Below are 14190 nucleotides of genomic sequence, written 5' to 3'. Positions count from 1 at the left end.
TTTTGCAGCGTATAGCGAATCTGGCCTTTCTTAAGGCACACTCTAATCAACATAAGAAAACCCTTGACATACCAAGAAAGAAAGGAAAGGAAAGAAAGAGGGAGGGGAATGTCAGTCACTGCAGTTTCAACACATTTTATTATATTTCTGTATGCATTACTCTCAAAAAAAAACAAACATATCACAAGAAATGATGAAACCACATGAACCTTCAAATAAAAAAATTCTGAAACAGTTTATGCTCACAATTGTACATATTTATAGTTAAGAAACATTCTTTATAAATACTGTTTCCTCTGTAGCAAGTTAATACCATAATTTAATTACAAATGGATAAATATGGCAACAGCTATTTACACAAGGAAGGGTGTTATTACGGAAAAAAAAATCCCTAACGGCACTACGTTTATTTCCCCCTCCCCACAAACTTCCAAACAGGAACTAACAAATAGAACTTGCAAAATGCACTAAAACATCACATGTAAATCCAGCTAACAGAAAATACATTCACAAGCATTGGAAGAGGAGGAGGAATCAATCTGGGTTTGTTTCGAAGAACGGCATGGAGACTTTGGCACGTGTGTTTTTTGTTTGTTTTAAAATCTTTCCAGTCTATAGCTGAATGAAGTTTACAATCAAAGTTGCCTCTTTTTTTTTTAAAAAAAGAACACAATATTCAATACCACAATTACAAAAGAAACCATTTTGCTTCCACTTTACTTTTCCCCCTTTCCCTTTAAAAATGGGTGAATTTAAAAAAGAGAGAAGGAAAGAGAAAGAGAAGGTGGGGGAGCTAACAAGAGAGAGAGGACAGGAGGCAGAGAGAGAGCGAGAGAGCATCACTTCTGGGGGAGAGAGAGAGAGAAAGCGCGGGGCGGGAGGGAAGAACCAAATCCATAGTTCACAAAGTGGACCAATTTCTATACACCGAGAAAACTTTATGATTACCACCTCCTTGGCGGAAGGAGCGAAGACTCCTCTATGTACACAGAGAGTCCGAGGGGGATGGAGGCGGTGGTTGGGGGCCGGCTGGTCCCAGGACCGACGGGTCCTCCCTCCTTGTGTCTGATCTTTTGTTCCCAAGGCGCTGGAGGCAGGAGGGGCGGCAGGGGTCCCCCCCCTCGCCGGCAGAACTGAATGTCCGCAAGGCTCAGGAGGCAGCGGGTGTCCCGTGGCGGGTAGAACCGCTTGGGCTGCTTTTAATCCTTCCTTTTCTTTCTTTCTTTCTTTCTCTTTCTTTCTTTCAATAGATTTTATTTTCTCTCTCTCTTTCTCTCCCTTCTGCTGCTTCAAGATGTCCCAGTCCAAACAAAAGGGGGCGGCGGGGTGGAGAAAGAGAGAGAGGGAAGGCGGAGAGCGACTTCGACGGCGGCTTCCTTCCTTCCTTCCTGCTTTCCTTCCTTCATTTTCGAGGCATCTGGCTGGAGCGGCGGCGGCGGCGGCGGGGCCAGGAGGCCTCTTCAGACGTACCACTCGTTGAAGTTGGACGTGAGGCCGCCGTGGCTGGCGCTGGCTCCGCCGCTGCCCGCTCCTCCGCCGCCGCCGCTGCCCCCTCCGCCGCCGCCCGAGCTGCCCCCGCCGCCGCCTCCTCCTCCCGCCCCGCCGTTGCTGCTCCGGTGCACCGCCGAGACTGCGGCCGCAGCAGCGGCGGCGGCGGCAGCAGCCGCGGCGGCCGCTGCAGAGGACAGGTTGCTGGCGGCTGTGCTTTGGGTCTCTGCGCTGGGGGACACCAAGCCCGGCGGAGTGGACGACTCGTAGCCGGAGCTGGCCGCGGGCGACGACTCGGAGCCTTGCGGGGAGGATTCGTGGACCTGCCGGGCCAACAGCGAGAAAGCAAACTAAGCAACTTGCGTTGAAAGGACACAGAAAAGGCTCCCAGATCTCTCCCACCCGTTTCCTTTCCTTCAAGACGCTCAGTAAGGCTCAGCACCGCCGCCGACCCTTCCCCCAGTGCTGAAATCCTACATTTAGTAAGGTTGCATAAATCCCCCTGAGTTACTAGCAGATCAGGAGCTGGGTTGGAGCCCAAAAGGTCCCTCTCTTCCGGCTATACACAACATTTTCTTTGGAATTTGGTTTGAAGCATGTTTATTGGGAAACCACTCCGGTTTGAGCGGGACTTGCTTCCCAATAACTCTGCAGCCTGGGGCTACAGGAACAGTAGCCCCGTCCTGTGTGTGTCGCCCCCAGCCTCCCCCGTCCTGTGTGTGGCCCCGTCCTCTGCACCCCCTTCCCAGGCCCTGTCGCGCTTCTCCGGCTTACCTTCATGTGTTTCCGCAGGGAGCTGGGGTGGGTGTAGGATTTGTCGCACATCTTGCAGAGATAGGGCTTGTCCGAAGTGTGGACGTGCATGTGCTTCTTTCGGTCGCTGCTGTTGGCGAAGCGTCGGTCGCAGCCCTCGAATTCGCACTGGAAGGGCTTCTCGCCTGCAAAGGAGGAGAAGGGGGAAAGGCCAATTCGGCGTAAGCGCGTGCGAACGAGTCGCCCGGCTGGCTTCTGTTCCAACCCACTTAGCAGCTAAAAAGCGACCTTTTACCAAGAACTATACAGTAAAACAAACAGTGCGTGGCTGTGAGATCTTGGAAGAAACTTGAACATCCTCGGAGGTTTTTTTTGGTCAGCTAAAGGAAAGCGATCTCCTTTTCGTATGTGCCTCTTTTCATTGGCATCTGATCTTTAAATGTTCGTCTGAGAATTCCGCAGGAGCTCAGTCGAATTTAGGATGTGAGGGAAATGAGTTGGGTGAGTTGTGCATGGGATTACGCAGCTTCGGAAAGAAATACCGGGCCAGGGTCCCAGCTAATACAAGGAAAACAGGGGAATTCAAGAAAGTCCTCAGGTCTGTGGTCATTGTTTTTAAAAGCGCGATTCCCCAAGGAACCCAATAAAGAGATTTGTGTGTCTCTTTCGGGATCTCTTTCTTTTGTTTTCATTCCCACTGGTGTTTCATTTAAAAGCCAGGCCAAGGAGCCTTTTCCAGTTCGTGCATTTAAAAACAGCCACCGGACCAGAACCAAACCCCCTCCCCCAGTTTAAACAGCGTCAAGCCGCAAACGACTCCAGATCTGAGCAGGCTGCTGTAGTATTTTTCTCCCCTTTCATGCTAGGACATTGGAAGTCAGTTCTCTAAATATCCGCTGGGGATGATGGGGGGGGGGGGCGAAGAGGGCGAGAGAAACCGAAGCAAAAAACACATCCACAACCCTCCCTTGGAATTTTCCTAGAGCTTCTTCGCCCCTTCGCCAGATTTCCGAGCAATTTGCAGGTGTGAGAACTCAAACACAGCCACCGCCGGATCCTTCCCCCGCCCTTGAAATCGGAGGTGGGAGAGACGCGCAATTTAACGCGAAATTCCATTAGCACCTAAATTGTTCCTTAAAGACATCCGCTCAGAGCCCCCCCTCCCCGCAAAACGCGGCCATCTCCATGCAAATCAACGTCTCGGATTTGCTAAACCTTGTTAAAGCCCGTCTCGCACCTAAACCCGTTCTTAGCACTTCAGCAACACAGCCAGAAAGGCTCACAGAGCTTTGCTCCTTTCTCTCAGTCAACACTGATGCCCGGAAATTGCTCAAATATTTGCTGGTCTTCTTTTTTTCCCGGGGCAGGGTAGGGTGCGGAACCCCCAAAATAAAAATAAAAATGCTCCAGTAGAAATCTGGCCGGCTGAAGTAGAATTATCTAGGAGCCTGGGAAACGCAGTTGTTTGATTCCACTACCTGGACTCACACGATTTCTATCACCCAGAAACGCGGCCTCCTTTCTCCCCCATTAGTCCTCATTTTGGGGTGGCAGCGTTAGGAGCGGGGGGAAATCCTACCCCCGGAAGTTTATCAACCTTAAATCCTCTGTTGTTTATTACATGTTGCTTTAACAAAAATAATAAACTAGTGGAAAACCGTCTTCCGACGCCCCAAGTCAGACTTTCAAAACACTTTTGCAAATGAGAAAATTTTATGGTCCCGCCTCACTCCATTTCCATTTAATGGAAAGCAGTCCCTGAAAAGCGCGGTGAAATGACCAGGGGGGCGGAGAAAGGAAAAGAGCTCCCCCTTCCCTCTGAAGGGTAGTTTTTCTAGAATGTCTAAACCAAACCAAACCAAATGTCTAAAATACAAAATGTAAAATTCAGCTCTGTTTTAGATTCCTACCATCACATTTATAAAACGGCACAACTATGCCTTTTTAAACTACCCACTTATTTACCCATTTTCTGGAAACGCGGCGTTCATTGCAGGAGCTCCTCAGACCTGAGTATATTTGGAAATGAAGCCGGTGGATTTCAAAGGAAGAGATTTCCTAGTCAGCTGCTCAGCTTTACAGATTTCCTTAAAAGTAGACCATGCCGACAGGAACAACACTCGCTTCTCTTCAGGATTAACCTGTAAGGTCCCTTCGTATATTTCCAGTTATCTGCTCGGGCGGTTTTTGCTTCTTTGAAGGGAGCCGTCCCACTCTGAAGGAGTGACTCCCTTGGCAACTCTGACTGATGCCAATGTATTTTACTTTCCTCTAAGTATCTGATCCCATTGCATTTCCCCTAAGTATCCCGAGGAGCCCGGCCCAGTTCAGGCAGCCTTAAGAGAAGGCAGACATTTGGAAGCAATTTTATTTTACTTTTTACGTGTTTATTTTTTACGACCAAATAAAGCATCACTTCCTTTAAAGGGTTTGGACAAAATTAAACACCTTTCCGAGTAAGCAGATTCGTGTGCGGGAGCATGCAGGGGGAGGTTTCTGGGGAAAGGATTCTCCTGCTTTGCATTTGTGTCGCAATGCCCCCTTCCCTTCCCCACAGTCTCACACCCACCAACCACCCTTTCCGACCCGGCAAAGAGCGTGAAATCCCTCGTGGACTGACCTGTGTGCGTCCTTTTGTGGATCTTGAGGTTCTCGGAGCGCGCGAAGACCTTCCCGCAGCCGGGGAAGGGGCACGGGAAGGGCTTCTCGCCCGTGTGCACGCGGATGTGGTTGACCAGCTTGTACTTGGCCTTGAAGGGCTTCCCTTCGCGGGGACACTCCTCCCAGAAGCAGATGTGATTGCTCTGCTCGGGCCCGCCGACGTGCTCCACGGAGACGTGAGTGACCAGCTCGTGCATGGTGCTGAAAGTTTTGTTGCAGCTCTTCTTGGGGCTGCTCAGCTGCTCCGGGTCGATCCACTTGCAGATGAGCTCCTGCTTGATGCACTGCTGGCGCATGTAGCGGAAGAAGGCCCCCGGGTGGTGGTGGTGATGGTGGTGGTGCGGGTGGGCATGGTGCGGGTGGGCATGGTGCGGGTGGTGCGCGTGGTGCGCCGCCATGTTCATGCCCATGTTCATGTTCATGGGCCCGTACTGGCCGTGCAGCTGCGCCGCCGAGTAAGGGTCCGCGCGCGGGCTGGACACCTGGCGGTACTGGTCCGAGCGGCCGAAGACTTCTCCGGGCAAGCCCAGGCGCATCTGCCCGTTGAGCACGTTGGGCGAGCCCGGCGCGCCGTGCTGCTCGCCGATGCCCGGGAACAGCAGGTGGCTCTGCGCCTCGGCGTGCGGGTGGTGCAGGCTGCCCGTGGCCGCCGCCGCCGCCGCCGCGGCCCCGAAGAGCCCGTGCTGGCCGCCGCCGGCCGCCGCCGCCGCGTCGCCGAAGCCCCGGCTCCGAAACAAGAAGTCCCTGGGGGAGTTGAAGGGCGGCGCGGAGTAGGAGCCCACATGCGCCGCGTGCGGGTAAGCGGGCGCCTGCGAGCTGAAGGCCGAGCCCTGGCCCGGAGACAGCTCGTGCGCCGCCGCCGCAGCCGCCGCCGCGTTGAGCTTGAAGGCGCCCAGGTGCGCCGCCGCCGCCGCTGCCGCCGAGTCCACGAAGCTGTTCTGCAGGCTCAGCTCGCGCTCCTGCATCTCGGCCGCCGACGGAGGAGGAGGGTGCCGGGCGAACGAGCCCACGCCCAGCGCCGGGAACTGCGGCCCCGCATCCAGAAGCATGCCGCCCAGGAGCCCCCGGGGGCGAGGGTCCGAGCGAGGGGCTCTCTGTCTTCTTGCTCTTCTTCTTCTGCCTCTTCTTCTGCTGTTGCCGCTGCGCGAGCGGGAGAAAGAGCCGCGCGCCGACGACGAGAGTTCAGGCGCAGGCGGCCAGCCGAAGGGTATTAAAGCAGCTGAGGCGAGGGCGGGCGGGCAGCTCTGAGGGAAGAAGGCACAGAGAGGGGAGCGGGCGGAGGGGAGGGAGAGAGAGAGGGAGCCGAGGAGGGAGGGAAGAGGAGAGGGGCGGTGGGGGGGGGAGAGGGAGGGACGCAGAGGGGACTCGCCTTTCCCTGAGAAGGGGGGGGGGAGAAATGGGGGGGAAAGAGCTACCCACAACAACAACAACAGTACCACACACACAAGCCCGCTGGCGAAGAGATGTCACACCGCCACAGCCACACCGACAGCCTCTCTCTCTCTCACAAACAGGCGAGGAGATATATAGGCACACTCCCTCGTGCGCGCGCGCTCACGCACACGCCGGGGCGCGCGCGAGTGGCCGGCTCTCCGCTCGCGCGCTACGCACACTCTCCGCTCAGAAAACAAACACACGGTTCTCCGCTGCGCTACTACCCCGCCCCGGTGCCCCCCTCCCCGCCTTCTCCAGCCCCTCCTCTCAAATATTCGGGTTTCCCCCTCTTCTAACTACCCCTTGTTGCTGTTTTTTAATATATATATATAAAACACATATGTGTGTGTATATAGATATATTATTCCCGTTCTTCTTCTTCTTCTCCTCCGCTGCTGCCGCTGCCGCCACCTCCTCCGCCTCCCGCTCTGCCCGCCATTCGGTTCCGCCTCACGGGCTCCAAAGTTGCCGCCGCCGCCGCCGCTGTTCTCCTCACGAGAGGGAGGAATCGGGCGCCTCTTCCCTCGCCACAACCTCGCTCGCTTTAAGTTGGGGAGGAGGAGGAGGGGACGAGATTGAGGGGGGGAAAGAGGAGGGGAGGGGGAGAGATGCGGATTTGTAAAAGAAAAAAAAGAGAGCGAGAGAGAGGCAGCCCAGAACAATAACACAGGCGGAGGGGCGGAGGGGGGAGTGGAGCGCCCAAGGTCCGTCCCTCAGCCCGGGCGCGGGTCCCACTCAGGCACCGCCGCCAGCGCCCGCCATGGAGATGCTCCAGCCGTGAGATGCGGTCCTTCCTCCTCCTCTTTTTGGGCGGGGGGGGGGGCGGGTCGGTCCTCCTCCCTGGGCGCTGGCCGGCTTCTCCCTCTGCTCGCCTCTCGCCTCCGTCTGCTGGTTGCGGTGGGCGCCGCTGCTGTGGCTGCTTTTTATCCCCCCCTCCTCGCCACCCCCTTCTCTTCCTCCTCCTCCTCCTCCCAGCCTCTCCCGCTAGTTCCTAGGCTGGACTGGCAGCTCCTCTCCCACCGCCCCCTTTAACAGCAGCCAGGCCGATCTCCTGGCGCCGTCTCATTGGTCGGCCCGGCCCCATCAATCCAAGCCTTCCCCCCAAGGCGGGCTAATAGCCACTCGCGCGTCCCCTGGTCCGACCCGCCTCCCCTCCCCTCCGCTCCCCCTCCCCTCCGCTCCCGCCCCGGGCAGAGGCGAGAGAGGGGCAGCGCTCGGATCATAGGGCAGCCAGAGGGTGGGTTGGGGGAGGGGGGCGCGGTGGGGAGGGGGCGGGATCGGTTCCCAACGAGATCCAGTTTACCTCTCGGGTGCGTTTCTCGCGGGGAAACCGGACCAAAAGGACCCTTTGGGGTGGCGAGAGAGCGAGAAAGAGAGAGCAAGGCATGTTTTTTTGTTTGTTTTTTTTTAAGAGAGAGATTGGGCGAGGGGGTGTCAAAGGAGAGGGAAAACACAGCAGATGAGAATATCTGGGATGGAGAATATCTGCGTGTGCGTTTTGTGAAAGATGCCGAGCGAAGGTGCCATTCAGATCCGCTAAAAACCGACGGGAGTTTCCCTCCCATCGATTCCAACAGGATATGGACTTCGCTGGGAGGCGGCTGACACGGGTGTAAATAGAGATGTCTCGGAGTAGTGTAAAAGAAAAGAGCGGGTTAGTGGGCGGTTGTCAGGAGGGGGCATGGGAGCGAGCTGCATAGCGGGGAAGGGGTGTTGAAAAAAGCAACAACCCGTGATTGCAACCTTTTGCCGCTGCGTTTGTGTGTGTTTGTAACAAATCACATCGCAAAGCCTCACGAACGGAAATTTGCAAACTAGATTCCAAGATTGCTAACTGAAAATACACATTACACACTCCTGCCAGGACAGATCTGTTTCCTGAATGAGCTTGTTTAGATTAAAAAAAATAAAAAACCACCCAAACCTGCAATCCGAAGCAAATTTGCTGAGGAAATAAAAAGGGCAGTATCCAGAAATATTTCCCCGTCTTTTTAGGAAAAATAACGGCGGCCTTTCTTTTTCCCATTTAGGAATACAAATGATCTCTGTGGTCTTATGAGAATGGAAACTAGAAAAGGAAATGGGGTTGCTCCTGGGTTGGGGGTGTGTTCTATTCCCCCCCTTAGGCCATATTAGCATAAGACAAAACCTTTTTACGCTTTCTGCTGTATTCTTTTGCACCTGCACAGGCCCATTTTCAAACCGATTTTGCGTCCTTGTAGGGGAAGGAAGGAATGAGATACAGGTACAGAGAGCTATTTAGATGTACCACGCACATACATAATGCGCACATATAAATAGTACATCACCCATTATTTCCTTCCTTGATTAAATTACATTTTTATTTTGGCACGAAGATGCATTTTAGTCCATTGAAAATGCTGCATGAACGGACTCTATTCTTTCTAGCTTCCTGGTATAGCTTTAGGAGTGGATCTAGGTGCTGAAAGAGCCGTTTTTTGCTGTTCTCAGAACGAGCGTGAGCCTTGCACACCTCACGGCTGCGTGGCTCTTCCTTCCTCCAAATCGCAAACTGTCTCCATCCCTTCCTTGTCCGCAGCCCTCAGCCAGCTCCCTCAGTGCCCCTTGCCAGCTTGCAGGATGGAGGTGGTGGGGCGCTTCTCTCTCTACCCCCCCGCCCTTCTCTTGACCCAACCAGCCTGCGTTTCTCTCGGCCTGACTTTCCAACACACCCACCCACCTACCTATTTCTCTCCAGGGTTTGAACGATGGCAAAGAGAAGCGGAGCTAAAAAGGTCCCCCGCACCTTCCGACACCCAGAGACCTTGGAGGAGCAAGATAAACACCACGGAGCCTTGTGCGCAGTTCCTTTAGGCCCTGGTAAATCCTATCGGCTTTATAGTGGAACACTTTCAAGGAACTGTGACAAGGCTCCTAGAATATTTTTCTACAGAAGGGGGAAATCTCTCTCTCTCTCTCTCTCTCTCTCTCTCTCTCTCACTCACTCACACACACACACACACACACGCGCGCACACAAAATCCATGGCTAAAACAGTTTTTGAATGTAGCCTCAAGTCTCATTCACACATCCACCCACCCACACGTTTCTTTCTCTCGCCTTTCCTTTCTCTCAGATCCCTCCCCCGCTGTCTAACGGTCTCGGCGGCTTGTTCAGGACACTTTTGGGAGGTAAATTCGTAAATTCCGGCCGGAGTCCCCCGCAGGCTGGACGCCGCTTTTCTTTCAAACTTTCCCATTTCTCCCCTCCCGGTAGGAAACAGAGGAGCTGATCCAAGTTCAAAGCTAGATCGCCGTCCTTCCACCCCCTCCCCAGAAGTGCTTTATTTCTCTCCAAACAGCCAAAAAAAAAGCCTCCTTTTCTCCCCCCCCCCCAATGTCACGGGGGTGAGAAGGAAAGGAAGGGAGTGGGGGGAGAAGAGGAGCCAAGAAAGAAACCTGCCGTCCCTTTCATGGGCCATTGGCCGGAGTACAGCCTTTAAAGCTCATTCTTTGCGAGGGAAGAAAGCGGCCAGCAGTCAAAATCCCTTCGGGAAGTGGGTTAGCAGGGCGAAGGGAAGGAGAGAAGGGATCGGATTCCTCCTCAGCCAGAGTAGCTTTCTTGGGGGGCCCGGCCTACAGCCTGCTAGATACGTGACCGGTCTGTCACCATCGCCACCAGCTCTTGGGGAAACATGGCCCCCTGGTCTGTAAGTTTCCTTCCACGCTTATGCCGTTTTCTTTTTGCTTTCTCCAAGCCTAGAACGAAGGAAAGGCAGCTTCACTCAGTGTCGCTCGCTGTCTTCGTTATTTTGCAATGATCTGCGCTTCTGAGCTACCGTCCCCCTGCAAATGGCATCTGGGGGGGTGTGGGGTGGGGAACTCCACGGTATCCGTTTATCTCTAGTGCTGCGCCTTTGCTGGGTCTCCTTGATGGAGCTTATTTAGCTGTGGCTTGGCTTTCCTTTGACCCGAGGACAGGGCTGTCTCTGTGTAAGGTGACTGTATAAGAATTATATTTGCAAAGGAAAGCTTGCTTCCACACAAATCCCATTGACTTCAGCTCCCCCAGCCAAAATGCGTCTAGAATCCAGCCTCCCCGTGTAGCCCGATCCTATGCACGTTTACTTCGGAGGTCCCACTGTGCTCAGTCAAATTTACTGGCAAAATTATGCACTTCTAATTCAGCTTGAGTCGAAAATACTTTCGTGCGAAGTCAATGGGATTTACTCCCAAGCAAACAGGCAGAAGCCAACCAAGCGCAATGAGTTCTGAAACTGCATGCTTAGGAGTTAATATGCAAGTGATTTAGCATCTTACTCCCGAGTAAGTATGCGTAGGGTCAGGTTGTTCCGTCCCTTGATTTCAAGCTATGAATGGTTTTTCACCCCTACTGAAATCAAACTTTGGCTGGATCTGATCCAATACGGTTGTTAGGCTTCTATGCTTCCTTTACTTCTTACTGAAATCAGTTAGATTTGTTTCCTAGCAAATATGGTGCTGGCTTCTGGTGGTGTTGTTGCTGTTGTTGTTAAATTGTACAAGACAGAAATGTGTGCAGAAGAGGGGGCTGATTTCTCCTGTAAAATCCAAATCTTAACAGAGAAATCCTGTCAGGCCCAGCCTCCTCTGCTTCACCCGAAAAGACTGGGAGGTGGACAAGCTCTCTTCGGTGGCTCCTCACTTGCCCACGATTGTTGTCTGTATCACAGACACTCGTAAATTCAACAGGCTCATCAACAGGATATTAAGTTGCAGGTCACCTTTGATATCCCCTCGCTCAGCCACTTCTAGGCCATTCGACCTCTGACCTCTGAAGACGGCATGTGCTGCTAGAGCGGGAAGAGCAGGGGGCAGAGAGCCTCCTTCTGTAAAGGACATGTTGGAATAAGTTTTCTTTTTTCTTTTCTTTTTTGTAAACGCTTTGTCAGGTTTTAGTCTACAAGAAGCCAAATATACAAGCAAAGTGGGAAGTCAATGAAAGTCTCAGCCAAAGTTGTAACTTTTAAATGCCTGGGTTTTTTTGGTTTTGGATTTTTTTTTAAAAAAAACAACAACCCAGGCTCACTACAACGCCTAGGGTGTCCACAGAGAAATACAGCGAAATGCCCTCCCACTATTAAAATTTATTATTCCCCGCCTTGGCCGGCGGTTTCAGTGTTATGCAGCAGCGGTGGGTTTTGGGGAGAGAGGAGTCTCAAGGAAGATAAGGCCTGCTTTGTGTTGGTTTTGCTAAGACCCGCATAATCCGCAAGACAAACCTCTCTGCCTGGTGCGGGTGTTTTAACCGCGGGCCACGATCCCGGCAAAAGTAACCATTCATTTCAATGGGAGAGAGTTGAATCAGTGCTGAACTCCGCCTTTGAAACAGAAGACATGTGGAATGAATGGAATGAATGCTCCATTTTAGCAAAATCGAGCTTAGGTGGTTCTTTGTTTTTTTGTTTGCTTGTCTTTTGGTCGCTAGTTTTGGATTTATTATTTTCATTTTATTTTTTTTAGAGGACGCTTCACTGATGACTTTGCTCCATTTACCTTGCCCTATCCTTTTTCGGCTCCTCTCGGTTTCAATGGGAGGCTGCCGCTGCGGGTTAGGGGAAGCAGGGCAAGTTGTCCGTAAGTAAAGCGCTCTCCTTTCCCGCTCTCGAGCGAATATGTAATACACTTTCTGCTGTCATTCATAAATAACGGGGCCATATGGGAACCATATTGCTTATACAAGGCCAGCCGTCAAAGTGTCACCGTTTGATTTATCGGAACAGCTTCTTCCAATCGTTGACCGTGGGGGGAAAAATAGAGGGAAACCGGAAGGATGCGCCTATATAGGCTTATAGATACACATGTGTATCCGCACACACGTATTGAATTTCTCCCTCGTTTTCCCTCCTAAAAGTAGATGTGCACACTACGCATTATTTTAAAAGGGGGGAGGGAGGAACTATGGGATAGCGAGACTATCAGAAATAGCATTATCAACTCATCAATGGCCCTCCTGTACCCCCTTGAGCGTGACAGCTTTGTTTCGGTTCTCTAAGGCTGCAGTCCTTTAGACACTTGCCGATGATGAGCAAGACCCACTGAATAGAGGGGGAATTATTTCTCAGTAAACGTGAAGTAGTAGATCAAGCAGTTGTTGCTCTATGATCGCATCAGCTTTATAATGCACTTTTTAAAAAAAAGTGATTAAAAGCTGATCAATATGGCGCAGTTCCTTCCAGTAGCTGAGAATGATGGCACTGCAGTTTGGCTGCCAATTTTGGAAGATGCAGTTTAAGGAATCTCAGCTTTTAGTCTCCCACTTTATCTCCCTTTACCTGAGAGTAAGCCCCGTTGAACTCCATTCCGCCCGTCGTGAGTAGAGGCTGTGTAGGACTGTTAACTGGGTAAGTCCACCATGCCAGTGCAACTTACTTCCAGGCAAACGTGCATAGGAGTTGTGCTGCCCGAGGATCTTCTAAAATAGTTTCCAAACCGAGCAAGCTTCCAAGCACATTTACACAGAATTAAATTCCATCGGGTTCAGTGGAAGTTATGATATGTTTACAAACGTTTGCAGTCTCAGTGTTGTAATTTCCCCAGCCAAAGGAAAAATCGTTATTAATCAAATAACATAGAACAGAAAACCACTAAAGTACTCGGGACCTGCAGGAAGGGCCAAAAGTCCATAGTCCAGCCTCCAACATCTCGCCATGACAGGGCTCCGAAAGACTCCCTATCTGAAACCCTGGAGAGCACCTGCTGGTTCGTGTTTTAGGCAATATCGAGTTACATGAACCGATTATCTGACCCTGTGTAAGGCAACTTCTTCTGTTTAAGTTGGTGTGCTTGTGATTTCTCTAAAAACCTTCGCATTTCTATACTCCATAAAATGTCCTCAGATCTCTGGTTCCACGTCAGCATTCGGAGGCAATGTTGGGGGACAAAAGGAAAGGAGCGGGATGACGTTCCCCACGGGTAAATCATCCAGATGGTTGATATCTGTCATAGGACATTTTATATATACATACACCAACCATCAGAAATACTTATTATATGCCCTCCTTTATGTCATCCCACTTCCCAAGTATGTAAGGAAGATCACAAGCCTATGCATGTTTACTTGGAAGTCTCGCGGGTTTAAATGGGGCTTACTTCTAAGTAAGTGCATGCAGGATTGCAGCCTTGATCTTGAAACTTGGCTGCGTATGCCCGCCAGACTAAAGCAGGACATTCCCCACAACATACAGGGGTCATTTTAGTATGCAATCCTACACCCACTTACCTGGGAGTAAGCCCCATTGAACGGAATAGCACGTCCTTCTGAGCAGAGTTGTGGACATGTATAGGCTTGCACTCTTGTTGGTGATGTTGCTTTGTTTTTATTTAACAAAATTCACACCGCTTGGTTGTAACAGGACCTCTAAGCGGTTTCCAAAAAATAAAAAGGAACATTAAAATTGTCGATAAAAGACATGAGTTAGAGTCATTTGTTTGGTGTGGATGTATGCACTGGCGAAGGAAGAGGAGTGCCACTGGATCTGTGGAGCCCCTCTTTAGCAAGGCAGAACAAGTCACCTCTGGCACTGAAACAACCAGCTATGTTTTGCCAGGCTAGGCACAAATATGCAATGGTAAGAGGCACAGACAGCAATTGTGTATGTGTGGAGGGGGTGAAGGGGTGTGTGGGTGTTGTAAGCAAACCCCTTAATATGTCACAGGGAGAGAGAGGGTTCATTGAAAGGAAACCACTCTCCCCCACCCTTTAAAAATGATTTGTTTCCAAGGTAGTTTAATCGATCTAGGAATTAAACAACATTTTTGGGCAGATTTGCTTCTGTGTGCCAGTAAATTTTCATATGGAAAAACGCATTCCCTTGGCAAGTTGCTTATCACCCACTTTTCCGTGGAAATCACT

The 14190-nt window shown here is 51.6% G+C and overlaps 1 protein-coding gene across 1 annotated transcript; it reads right to left on the bottom strand.

Moving 5' to 3' along the window:
* Nucleotides 1-1196: 1196 nt before the first annotated feature.
* Nucleotides 1197-6099, bottom strand: ZIC2 (Zic family member 2). The gene is made up of 3 exons (XM_081196963.1): nucleotides 4862-6099; nucleotides 2263-2426; nucleotides 1197-1811 (listed from the first exon to the last, which is right to left on the bottom strand). Exons 1-3 carry the CDS (start codon nucleotides 5949-5951, stop codon nucleotides 1461-1463), a joined length of 1605 nt encoding a protein of 534 aa, XP_081053089.1. The 5' UTR covers nucleotides 5952-6099; the 3' UTR covers nucleotides 1197-1460.
* Nucleotides 6100-14190: the final 8091 nt, after the last annotated feature.

The sequence above is a fragment of the Podarcis bocagei genome (genome assembly GCF_964188305.1).
Source record: "Podarcis bocagei genome assembly, chromosome: 6".
NCBI lineage: Eukaryota > Metazoa > Chordata > Lepidosauria > Squamata > Lacertidae > Podarcis > Podarcis bocagei.
The sequence above is the reverse complement of the archived record's forward strand: the minus strand, read 5'-3'. Positions and strand labels throughout refer to the sequence as shown.

Bases quoted from the DNA above. Each gene is read 5' to 3' on its own strand.
- ZIC2 (XM_081196963.1), bottom strand. From the start codon at position 5,951: ATGCTTCTGGATGCGGGGCCGCAGTTCCCGGCGCTGGGCGTGGGCTCG. The intron at 2,427-4,861 runs GTCAGTCCACGA...CCTCCTTTGCAG, and splicing joins CCACAAAAGGACGCACACAG to GCGAGAAGCCCTTCCAGTGC. The intron at 1,812-2,262 runs GTAAGCCGGAGA...TTGGCCCGGCAG, and splicing joins CCCTGCGGAAACACATGAAG to GTCCACGAATCCTCCCCGCA.